This window comes from Penicillium daleae, assembly GCF_028827525.1.
Source record: "Penicillium daleae strain IBT 16125 chromosome Unknown utg000002l_segment0_segment0, whole genome shotgun sequence".
NCBI lineage: Eukaryota > Fungi > Ascomycota > Eurotiomycetes > Eurotiales > Aspergillaceae > Penicillium > Penicillium daleae.
The window spans coordinates 1275308-1287674 of NW_026623150.1; the positions used below are offsets into that span (position 1 = coordinate 1275308).

General features: G+C 51.2%; 4 protein-coding genes across 4 annotated transcripts; 2 read left to right on the top strand and 2 right to left on the bottom strand.

The window, feature by feature from the left end:
* Window positions 1-465: 465 nt before the first annotated feature.
* Window positions 466-2297, bottom strand: N7458_001480 (putative pH signal transduction protein PalI; the record flags this gene model as incomplete). The annotated part of the gene is made up of 5 exons (XM_056904863.1): window positions 466-470; window positions 524-735; window positions 792-1312; window positions 1387-2048; window positions 2108-2297. The coding sequence occupies 5 exons, from the start codon at window positions 2295-2297 to the stop codon at window positions 466-468; spliced, it is 1590 nt and encodes a 529-aa protein (XP_056768970.1).
* Window positions 2298-5980: 3683 nt separating this feature from the next.
* N7458_001481 (Zn(II)2Cys6 transcription factor) lies at window positions 5981-7754 on the top strand (the record flags this gene model as incomplete). The annotated part of the gene is made up of 3 exons (XM_056904864.1): window positions 5981-6727; window positions 6782-6875; window positions 6937-7754. The coding sequence occupies 3 exons, from the start codon at window positions 5981-5983 to the stop codon at window positions 7752-7754; spliced, it is 1659 nt and encodes a 552-aa protein (XP_056768971.1).
* A 157-nt stretch (window positions 7755-7911) lies between these two features.
* On the bottom strand, window positions 7912-9189 carry N7458_001482 (sialidase family protein; the record flags this gene model as incomplete). Its single annotated transcript, XM_056904865.1, has 1 exon — window positions 7912-9189. The coding sequence occupies one exon, from the start codon at window positions 9187-9189 to the stop codon at window positions 7912-7914; it is 1278 nt and encodes a 425-aa protein (XP_056768972.1).
* A 1053-nt stretch (window positions 9190-10242) lies between these two features.
* Window positions 10243-11993, top strand: N7458_001483 (uncharacterized protein; the record flags this gene model as incomplete). The annotated part of the gene is made up of 3 exons (XM_056904866.1): window positions 10243-10365; window positions 10564-11009; window positions 11066-11993. The coding sequence occupies 3 exons, from the start codon at window positions 10243-10245 to the stop codon at window positions 11991-11993; spliced, it is 1497 nt and encodes a 498-aa protein (XP_056768973.1).
* Between the last annotated feature and the right edge of the window lie 374 nt (window positions 11994-12367).

Genomic DNA, 12367 nt, shown 5'->3' on the forward strand with positions numbered 1-12367 from the left:
TTCGTGTTGGAAGAAATAAAGAAACAAGAGTAATGTAGCCAGTATGATATCGGTCTCTGTACATCATGTAAACCAACGTCTGTATATGTCGAGTATCGCAACAAGGGCAGAGAACCACTAGTACCTGCCGTGCCAAAACTCGATCCCAAAGCGACATTTGTGTAGGGCCCAGGATTGGCGAGAGGCCCGAGGTTGCAATGGAAGAAGCAAAGCAAAGGGAAAGAAATGAAAAAGAAACAAGACGGGGCCCATCAAGTAGTAACCTTAGACACCAAAAACTCCGCTCTCCAAAATGACCCGCATAGCCATAATGTCAAGGAGAAAATCACTGAAAATCACCAGTCGTTCCAAGAGAAAAGGGGGGGGGGGGGGGGGTGTTGGGAGAGCATTAAAAGGGGTATCGCAGAAAAGGTATGTCAAGGTCGGTGAGATCATCGAGAGAGCCAGGTGAAATGACTCGAATCATCAGACTAATTAGATGTTAGCGAGGGAATATGACTGGTTGCCTGCTATCGAGACTTACAGTGACCGCCCCCGGGGGTGAGAGCAGAAGGAACCGACGAGTTAGGTTGTGGTGAAGGGCGACGGGCAAAGCGTGGCTCCACGTCTTCATAGTAGTTGGTGGAAGCTTGGCCGGCACCAGCGTGAACGGGTGATGGAGAAGGGCGCGGCGCGAGGTTACGGTCGGGTTCCTGGTTACCCCATCCAGCACGGGCAGGGACGTAGGAGCTACGACTGAATATGTTAGCTGGGTTATAGCAAGGAGAACTAAGTACATGGGAGGTACTTACTCGGTATGGCTGTAGAGACTCGTCGGGCTCTCGAGAGGTGCAAGGGCCCCGTCCACGGATAGCGCATGGGGGTGAGACACATTGCTCATCGACGGATCCGACTCATGTGTGTCATGTCGGCGCATCTGAGGCTGCATCTCAATCGCTTGGCCTACATTGTCTGCAGACACAGCCATGCCAATTGGTCCCGGGGAGGGCTCATGCATTGGACCGCCCATCGCCATTCCAGGTTGATCATACGCATCATCCATGGGGCGGCCATATGAGTCGAAACTGCGATTCGGACCCGCCGAATAACCGGGAGCACCGCGAGCTCCGCCACGACCCGGCATCATCCCCCCACGACCACGCGGTGGCATCGGACCTCCCACATAACCACCGCGGCCACCAGGAGGACCTCGAGGTGGTCCCATATAAGGGCCGCCTCGTCCGTAGCCACCGCGAGGAGGATACCCTCGGCCGCGTGGGCCAAATCCAGGCGGACCTCCACCGCGTCGAGAACCCATGCTACCATCGGAATACTGGGGACGTAGTCTAGGATCGGAGGGGTTGCGCATCATCTGGGGATTACCATACGGACCCGCAGGAGGCATACCAGCTTCTTCCTGAGAGCGATAAGGTGACCCGTGGCGATTGGGAAAATCGGCACTTGGCACTGGAGGAACATCGTGCATTCCATTGGGATTGCGAGAGTTGAGGGGGTCCGGTCATCATCGCTAGTACGTGTCTCGGTGCGGAACGTAGCGAACGTCGGGCCTGATTCCGAAGTAGGAGAACCAGAAACCATGGCTTCCTTGGTTTCCGTTATAACCGGCTCAGCAGCGATAGCAGCTGCCGCCGCATTCTGTCGGTTGTAGTAATTCTCGCCGCTCATTTCCGCGTTCTCAGCAATGCGACGCTTTCGTGCCTTGCGACTGACCAGGGTGCGGCGCATGGCGCAAGTCAACACCCCGCATGAGACGAGGATAATGGTAGACGCCAGCACGATCCATCCACCCCATCGCAAGTGTGGCACGAAGAGCAGGATATCAACCAGGAATGCGAGAAGAGTCACCAGAAGGGTGGGCAGGAGTAGAATGAGGAGTGCGAGCAGGAAACGCGGCGAATGCGATGGGCCATGGAAGTGCGCGGCGGCGGCCAGGCAGAGGCAGACGAGAGTGAGGAAGGCTGCGACCGGGTGGACGATCAAGATTGACGAAAGGGATTTCCGAGTGCTGGAGGGAAGATTGAAGTCGCCGCCGGTGCTATCTATATTGTCTACAATGGTTGTTAGCCACGAAATAGCAGGCAGAAGCGATATCGCGCCAACAACTTACTGCCGGTGTATCCCACATGGATGTTGGTACACTGATCGCCTTGGCAGTAGCCAAATACACCGTAGTCGACATTCTTGAATGTTGCGAGTGGGATGCCCTTGATGATAGGGGTGGAGAGGCACGACAATAAGAGAAGGGCGAATGCGACGAACAGCAAGATGGTGAGAGGTGTCGCGGGTTTGAGCAACATGATGAGGGGATAGCGGCAGCTTGGCCTCGGAGACCTCGTCTCTCTCAAGCTGGACTAAAAAACGAGCGAGTTCCAGACTTGCAAGCGCGCACTGTCGATTAAGCGGGAGGCGATTTAGCGTAGCATGAGGCTCATTTGGGGTCTCCTGAGACCGCACTGAGGGGGAGATGATTGATTGGGGGGCGGGAATAGGAGGAGGAGGATCGCAGAGAGAGGATGAAAGGAGTGGAAAGGCACGGCGGATGGGAAAAGTGAGGGGAAGCGAAGCAGGGTAAAGGTTCTGGGCTAAGGCCAGCCAAGGCTTAAGGCTAAAAAGAGGGCAATTAAAAGAAGGACAAGAAGCGATAAGCCGGCGCCATCGCGGAGGCGAAGGAGAAGGAAACCGTGGGAGACACGGACTTGTGGAGGGACTGGACATGGAGGCCTGAGGCAGACTTTGACCTGGTGATGGTCATTGGATCACCCAACCTGAGATTCATCCTCGACGCCAATACATACTTCAACATTTTGACGCCTTCGCCGATGACTACGCTTGATCCCTACACTACCTGAAATCGATTGCTTCTTTTCTTCTAGAATCTCACCCTCCGGCCGATCGCCATGGCTCTCTTCGCTACAGAGACTGCAGCAGCACTGATCCCCTCTCCCACAGCGGGCGCATCCAGGACCGGAGCTCTCATTCGCTGTACCCCCAGACACGTCCTCTCGGGGCAATGGGGCCATTCCCATGGACCAGCCGAGCCAAGCCTCGCAGACAGCCGTTGGAGGGTTGAACCCATTTCTCCCAAAGGATGGCGCGACCGCACGGACGGAGTCCCCGACAAATTTCCTGGCAGCCATCACCGAGTTCAAATCAACCCCCACATTCTTTCTTCTCTGTTCAATGGAACGGCGGGCTTCCGTCGGAAGGACTTCTGACCAAGCCAGCCATACGCATCATCGATCAAAAGGATTGAAAAGACTTCTCTCTGCTGGTTGAACCCCTCTGTCGTCCCAGGAGAAGATCTGTCACGAAAGACAATGTCTCGGCTCTGACACTACTGCTCCAAATTACCACATATAATTTACCAGTGACAGATTCATCATTGGTGAAACAAGATCTGCGCAGTGGAAATGTATCTAAATGGTGTTGAGGGTAGTTGTGAATCAGGGATTCGAAAGCTCAAAAGCAAGTTTTAGCTGCGCTTCCTGGGTGGCTTCAAGCCTCAATTGACTAGTGAATGTAGCGCGCTCAATTCTTGATGAATGGATGATCTTTGCTAGCTCTGCGATATCGAGCATAAGTCTGGACCGGGTTGCGGTCTATCACCATGTCGGGTCCGCTGCTACAAGTCTACGTTTAAGATGAAACAAGCCGCGCTCCACTTTCCAAAGCTAGGCTTATTGACCTTAGTGCCCCTTAACTACCCTTCCGGCTGGGCTAGATAAGGGTTATCGTGATGGAGAAGCAGTTGAGCAAAAGGCCAGGGTAGCTGTTGCAGGCATCTGAGATCATTGAGTCCTTTCATTCCCTCAAAAGCACACGACCTTATCTTCATGAGTTCGGTGGTCGAGCCTAATTAAGCTTATGTGGGGAGCCTACCCGCTGAACAATACTCCGTGCAGGTAAGATAGCCAGAGTTGGTGTTGCTCTTTGTGTCGCCAAGCCAGAGTTTAAATGCCTCTATCTGGTTGAAATCAAGGATAGCAAACTCTAGTGGCACACAGACCCGAGAGTCTGTGGGTTACACGAACATTGGGACCGTTGCAATCTCGATGGAGGAGTTGGCAGAAGATTGAATTGCATTAGGGACACCTACCTACCCACCCTAGGGGATAGTCTAAGGGCTGAATGCTTTGAAGAGGAGGATATTGTCACCACAGTCCGGGGGTGCAGAGCCACCCACCTAAGATGGAATGATCGTAGATGCATCCTATGATTACTGCGTAACCCAATGGGAACGGTCCTTAGGACTTAAGTATAGATTTATTCCCCTTGCACGCACGTAGTCGCCATCAAACTCAATAGGAACAGCAAATGCCGCCGATCCATTTAGAGCGGCTGGAATAAGGATTGATCGTCACCATTCTACAATAGAACCATCCTTAGAGCTACCACGGGCTATTAATATGCGTTGCTTGTACCGACTCTGGCCCTGGGCTAAGCGGAAGAAGCCTACCGATGAAGAGAATTATTCACTACTACAAGGAAGGACCACCCTCATACAGCCCTGGGAAATGACCAGCAGAAGCGAAGAATTGCGCCAAAGGCCACCGTCAAAAACACAAGAAAGATATGTGAGGTTTGGTATTGGCGGAGCGGGGAACATGCGCAAGTCCTGCTCCCTTCTCATAAGGTCTAATGGCGTTGAAATGAAATTATCTTCCAGAAGGCATTCTGACTGAGTGTTTGCGGCAGAGTTGTTTCGCACAACGGCAATGTTATTCAAACGACCACACGATGATATCCGAGGACTTGGGTACTGCTATGAGTTTGGGGAACAGCCGTCAGACTGGTAGTTATTGCAAAACTGAAGCAACACGCCTTTCATTGATGTTGGTTGTAACGGAACGGCTCATGGTTCTCAAATATCCATCTCGCTCAGAGCTTTCCCAATACACCATCACTCCCTACCCTTCTTCTTTGACCTACTTCGAATGTAGCTGCACAAATTTCGATCGATGCGGCTCTTCTTTTTCGTGTGTCTGCTCAACTGCGTATACCCAATGAGCCTAAAATGCAATGCTTATTGAGGGTACTACTAGAGGAAGGAGTCTGATCCTGATTACGAGTATACGGACATTCGATAAGGGGCCTGGCCAGGTAGCAATGATGGCAACCACTAAAGTCCTAGCACAACGATGCATTTTAGTATCCTTAATATGGATAGATGACTTCTTGAATCTCATTCCATATATCTTTTTCAATACATAAACTCTTTAGCTATAGAGAAAAGGGCCTCCGCTTCGCTCAACCGTATCTAAGGCCCTTTCCATACGTGTTTCATTCCCATGTTCCGTTTGAGTCTATAGCTAAGTGACCACATTGAGAATTATCAGGACCAACTTCCCAACGATGAGTCAAGGGAAACCCAAAGCTGGCTTCTCAGAATACGGGTTTGTAACTTTGATGCCCGACAAACCTCAAATCATCTTATCAATAACTGATTGTATGATAAAGTTAGCGATGATGCCTAAGCCATGCAATTAAGAGAGAATAAGTTGCGGGTCACTCATTGAACTCTTTCACTATGCCACTGTAACAATAGCGTCTGAGGACTGCAAGTCGGTCTGAAATTCAAGCAATTTGCAACTGAGATTTTCTATAAGATTTGAACACTTCGAATCAGATCAGCCGGCTCCAGCTATGGCCTCGACGGACTGGATGGAATACCACTTCTAGTTCTAAAAGCTCCCTCATCCTACTTGATCATATAAGTAGGCGACACACTTCCCAACTTCGGATGAGTCCTACAAATTCAGATGAATTCCGTGGAATTACGATGTAATATTACGGTATGAGTCCGCTTCTAACCCCACGGGGGAGGCCCGTGTGCCGTAATACTACACTGTCGTTCGATCATAAGTTCACGTGGTCGGTCGACCGAAGGTTTGCGACTTTGTGCCAAGACGCGCTGACTAGAATCACTGATAGCCAGCCCCCTCCGCCGTGAGCTACCTTCCAATCTCCCTGATCATGAAATATGATCTCACACTCCCAGATCCCTGGCGCAGGTAGTCACCGACGGCCACAGTACCGCCGGTCGCGCAACGGATGCCTGACTTGTAAGAGGCGCAAAGTAAGGTGCAACGAGGAGAGGCCACGATGCTATCACTGTGATCGGTTGAGTCTTGAGTGTGTGTGGAAAGGTTCCGGGCTCCAGCACCTCCCTCCTGCAGGGGCAAGAGCAGAGGAGCCTCATGAAGCCGATCAGGCCTCTTTGTCAGCCGACATCTTCGACTTTGCACAGTCCATTGTGGACGGCACTGCCGATCTGTCAACATTCCAGGACATGTATTTCCCGCCATTGAACGATCTTCCAGTCCCAGTGGATGTCTTTCAGGATCGGGGGTTGTCTCCCAACTCAGAGAGTATGGGGTCAACGCCTGCGCCGTCGGGTTCCCCGGTTTCCAACGTCCATGTAGATGACTCGCTAAAACCAAATCTACCCCCAATCCTAGATCCGATTGAGAGCGGACCTAGAAGCACCTCGGCTAAGGAGTTGTTCCATAGCCTAGCAACCTCGTCCCCGATGGTTCGGTATGCGATTGCCGCGTTCACAATGATCCAGTCCTCGTCTACAGAGGGAATGGTCGACTATAAGCTATACTACGACAAAGCAGCACGCGAATTATCGGAATCAATTCAGAACCCCAATGGGCAACGAATGTCCAGTGGTCAAAAGCTTCAACCTATTCTGGCTACCATATTCTTCCTTACATATATCGATGTTTGTCTGCCCTCTAGAGAGACTCGATCTCGGTGTTTACTAACGTTTATCAAGCTGTTGACGGGTCACCTAAATTTGGCATATTTAAATCTGGAGAAGGCTCACAATGTACTCAGAGCGGCAGGTATCGGCGGTTTGGGTCCTATAGGTTCGATAAACGCGCGTTTCCCCAGAATCACGGTAATTCATGCTGAAACTTAGCTTCTTAGAACAGAGAATTGTCTCTTGGATTCGACTGCTCGACGCCCGAGCGGCGTCGGCTGGTGGGGATGGTCTTCTGGTCGATGACACATCTGATATTATCTACCAGTTGACCCCAAGGTCCCCTGGGTCCTCGTCCCAGAGCACTGACCCCCCAACCAACTCCGGTCCACACGAGGTTATTTACGAAATGCTTTGCCAGCCAGGGATTGCTTTCTACCAAGAAGTTCAAACCATCACGGTCCGTATCACCAGGATCGCGCACGCCCATCGCAGCCGGGGAAGCGTCGAGGACGAAACGGAGGTAATGGCCATCGCGGCAGATATTCTTAAGGACCTAAAGTCCCTACATGATCGCCGGCCCGCTTTGATGGAATACGCCGTCTCCGGGAGTATTGGAGAGGATACGCTCGCAAAACCCCTTGCGTCGGCTATTGTACGGTCGTTCCAGACGTACTTGGTGAACTTCTACGCCTGCTACGTCCACCTTCATCGAGTTGCACACCGCCATCTCGCTCGTTCAAAGTCTGTGACGATGGCAATACAAAGAATCAGAGAGATACTACATCTCATGGCCAGCACGAATGAACACATCCCGGTCAACGTGCTGTGGCCGTTGTTCCTGTGGGGTACTGAAGAAGATGACCAGGAGGAATGTCAATGGATACTGGCAACTATTCGCAGCCTCCATGATATTGCCTCGAATGCAAACATGGCCGCAAATGTTGTACAGGAGATCCAAATGAGACAACGAGAAGCTGGGTCGCGGGTCGACATTCGTTCTGTATGCTTGGAATTGTTTAACACTACGTTTGCAATTGTTTGAATTCCTTGCCTATATTTAACATTGGAAGCAACAATCAAATTTAATTCATTTGAATTGCCTAAATTGAGACTAATTCCCCCGCCTCACTGTCTGGCTATCGTGAAGACCACGACCGGCGGCTCGAATTTACCTAACAGCACGTCATGGGGCTGGTTTATCAGCATGAAACCTCTAGCCAGTCAGCGTCAACTTGAAGGAATATCAATTGATTGTCAAGGCCTTCATAGAAGATTGCGAACTTATCGTCACCGAGAGCGGTGATGGTAGAATAGCTCGTTGCTCCCGGGCTAAACACCTTGCCAGAAGACCAGGTATTTCCGTCATCACACGAATAACGTGCGGTGCCGTTCACCCGGGAGGTTTGGCTGTTCGCGTTGGTGAAAAGCAAGATCTTGGCCAATTTTGACCCTTGTTCGGCATCAGGGTACATTCGTGTGATCGCTCCATTGCATGCCGGGTCCGGTAGCTGAGTCTCCGTTCTTGGAGCCGAATAGGTAACACCTCCATCGTTGGACAGTGCGATTTTGCGATGTCCACTGCCATCACTCGGTCGTGAATTGAGCATGACCGTGCCATTGGACAACTCGACCACTTTGTTCTCATCCATACCCGTGCCCACGGGTATGCCCATCTGCCACGTGCTGCCGCTGTCATCGCTGTAGACAGTGTATGCTTGATAGGCGGTCGATCCATCAGACTGGATGATTCGTCCGAGGAACTGTTGAAGGAGGCGTCCAGCATATTGTCCGTACTGGAGCTGTATACCTTCACCAGAAGCAGAGAATGTTCCCATCACCCCACCTACGTTATTTATCCCATTGATTGTATTACCGATTGGCTTGGTGGAGGTTGTAATCAGGGGCAGCGCTCCCTTTTCACTTGATGCCACAGGCGGCAGGTAAGGTTGGTTGACCGGGTCAGTCGTCCAGCTAAGTCCTCCATCGGTAGACACAGACACTTCGTTGCTCAAAACGGCCAAGTTCGTGTCATTATTCCCCAGCACGCTGCCAGCAAAACCTTGGTTCTTCGAGAACACATGGAAATTGAACAGTTTTCCTGCCGTGCGGTCGATTACATAGCTTGGGTCACTGAATCCGTACTTTTGAACTCCTGTAGAGCCAGGACGTCCTTGCGCGATATAGGTCAGGTTACCCCAGGTCAGGCCATTGTCTGTACTGCGGCGTTGGAGGATTGAATTTGGCGACGGAGCGTCCCCTCCATCTGGGCGCCCATCAAAAGAGGCCAACAAAACACCATTGCCGAGGCTTGCTAAAGCCACGATCCGGTAGAATGGGTATGGCCTGTTGCCATTCTCTGCGAGTGTCTGATTGATAATTGCTGCACGCGAATGGGTGATGATAGAGAGGATTAAACAAATGCTAAGAGACTGGAGGAATGGGACCTGGCGTGCGCCCTGGATTATGAATTGGAACATTCTGTTGAATAACTACCGAGCTGGTAGTTATATATTGTAAAGGGCCGTTGATAAGCAGATATTCTTCCAGAAACATGGGCGGTATTGACGCAGATATATCTCCTTGACTGTGCGATCGGACGCTATTGTCTGAGTTGCCTAAATAAGTAATCGTGCAGCAGTTCTGCTACACTGCAAAGCAAGATTTAACATTTCAAGTAAAAGCCACATACCATGTGCATCAGTTGTGAAGGCAATGATGGGCAAGTCAGCATATGGATGGAGCGTTGGGCCGCGGGCTCCATCGGGAAGGACCCTGCGAGGACATTGTGGGGAGTCGGGGACACAAGATCGGATGCCGAAGATAGAGACACAGTGGGAGCCGACCCAAGCGACGAGAGTAGATCTGGCAATTCATCGCTCATACAACTAGTCACCACGCTTGGAGCCCTCTAATCTCCAGGACGGAATGGACGCTCATTCGCGAGCATTCTCATTGGACGCTTTCCAAGGAACAAGCGCGGACCCGACGAAGTGAGCTAAAGTTCCGCCACCAGGTCGGAAAACGCCGCGAGCGAATCGCTGAACGTCGGTTAGTTCCCGAAGGCGGAACTTATCAGAGACACGACTCCAGATGAGCGGGGGAATGACTGGATGGACTGGATGGCGGGGTCGTCGTACCCATGAAGGTCGCTGAGATACCGCGTATTTCCGTACAACCGTATGTACCTTTACAGAGTGCCATTACTCGTTGAGGCAAGAGAGAGATACTCGATCTTCTTCCCCGGATTCCTGCTGACCACACATGCACAGTACCCACTTGTATTGAGGATAAGCCGAAGACGATTCGGGGCACCCACCTGCGCTATTTGCCGTTTTGGGATTCTCCAAGCACAAGGTCGTGTGTGTTGTGTGTTCTATGCCCAGCACTCCGTGCCAGCCAGTGGATAGACTACTGGAGTCGTGATAGCGGATATATAAACATTCGATCGCCCCGCCCCGCAAGCTTCTCGCTCAATCATTACGCCCCAGAGATATCCCACCAATTCGTGTGCACGAAAGTATCGACTGATCATGGGTACTTCTGACATTGAGGCGGCCAGTGAAGCGAAACCCGTTGGATCCCCAGAGACCCACCCCCACAGTCAGGAGACGGGAGTAATGATGGAGATTACATCGAGTCTCACCGACGAACAGGTATGTTACTCCTACCTGTGTTAGGTAGGTCTGCGTGAATACAACAGCCGTTGACCTCTGCATACAGAATGCTCGGATTCGAAGAAAGACCGATCGGACGATCCTTGTTATCCTGACCTGGATCTACTTCTTGCAGGTAAAGTGATATAGTGATAGGCTCAGCTCCTGGTGTCAAATACTGACTCAATTGCGGGTTAGGTATTCGACAAAGCAGTGCTTAGCACCAGTGCACTCTTCGGCCTCCAAGAGGACACTCACCTCACGGGAAACCAGTATTCCCTCGTCGGCTCAATCTCCGCCATAGCCCAGCTCGCATGGCAGCCCTTCTCGGCCTGGCTGATCGTTAAGGTCCCTCCCCGCATCTTGATGCCCGCAATGATCCTGGGGTGGGGCATCGCCGAGGCCAGCATTGCGGGCTGTCATAGCTTTCCAACTCTGCTCACGGCGCGCTTCTTCTTGGGTCTTTTTGAAGCAGGTTGCCTCCCATTGTTTACTTATCTTACTGGAATTTGGTATCGGCGTTCCGAGCAGCCTCTCCGCATTGCTATCTGGAACGGCATGAACGGTATCTCGACCATAGCAGCCGCTGCGATTTCTTATGGTCTGGGTCATATCGAGTCCGAACTCCTGAGGCCCTGGCAAATGTCAGCAGTCCCCCAATCTACGAACATGAGATGGATATCTGACTCTTATTTTGTAGCATCTTTCTTTTCGCCGGTTTACTCACTATAGTCAGTGCGCCGATCGTGTACTGGAAATTGGACAACGACATCTCAGTCGCCCGCTTCTTGACTGAAGAGGAGCAGCTTCTGGGCATCGAGCGCCTTCGTGTTAACCAGACTGGCGAGATCAGCCACGAATTCAAGTGGTCTCATGTGATCGAAGTTGCACTGGAGCCCAAGTCCTGGCTTTGGGTGGGAATGGTGATCCTGCCGAACATGGGCTCTGGCATGACGGGCGTCTTCGGCACATTGATCATAAAAGGGTTTGGGTTCGACAAGTTCCAGACATCGTTGTTGAACATTCCATTTGGCGCCATGCAGACCATTGTTATCCTCCTGAGCTGCTGGGCTGCCACGAAGGCGAAATTGAAGTCAGTGGTGTTGATCGCCTTCACTATTCCGGCTATTGTGGGCACGGCAATGCTATACGGACTCAACCGTAGTGCGGCTGACCGTCCGGCGCTCCTCGTCGCGTACTACCTGTGTGCCTGTCTGTTTGCAGGGAACCCTCTCATTCTCGCGTGGGCAATCGGTAACACGGCCGGGGCAACAAAAAAGTCCACAATGCTCTCTTTCATCCAGGCCGGAGTGTCGGCTGGGGCGTTGTCAGGGCCATTGCTTTTCACTAGCGAGCAGGCACCAAAGTATCTCCCAGGTATCCGGGCTGTGCTCGGAATCTTTATTGCATTGATTGGTGCGGCTGTCATTCAGCTGTTGAATCTGATGTTCCTGAATAAGCAGCAAAGGAAGAAGCGGATTGCCAATGGAAAGAGCGGGGACGTTGTTGACGAGTCCATGCAAACCTCGGTCAATACGACAAGCAAAGGACAAATGCAAGCTTTAGAAGAGGTGGTTGCCCTGGACTTGACAGATCGTGAGAACGACCAATTTGTCTATCTCTACTGAAGGAGGGGGTTTTTGCAGTCTTTCTAGTTGACATGCGTATCGACGGGAATGTTCATTTTTACGGGATGGAGAATTTCTTCATGGTCTGGTTATCCGTATAAATACGAAAATGAAATTCAATTCTATGCAAAATGCTCCTTCGCTCATCGGATTTGTCCATTTACGGCATGCACTAGGAAAATATCAAGTGAAGGTAATTGGTGCTTTCTTTGTAGAAGTGGTATTGTTGATTTTCTTTTTCTTTATTCGCGTTCATTCTATCATCTAGGACAAACGAAATTATGAATCTTAGAGTTCTCTTAACCAGACGGCAACTAACGCGGAATATCAAACCTTGCTTAACATTTTATTGGAGAGGGGCGAGGAGCGCTAGC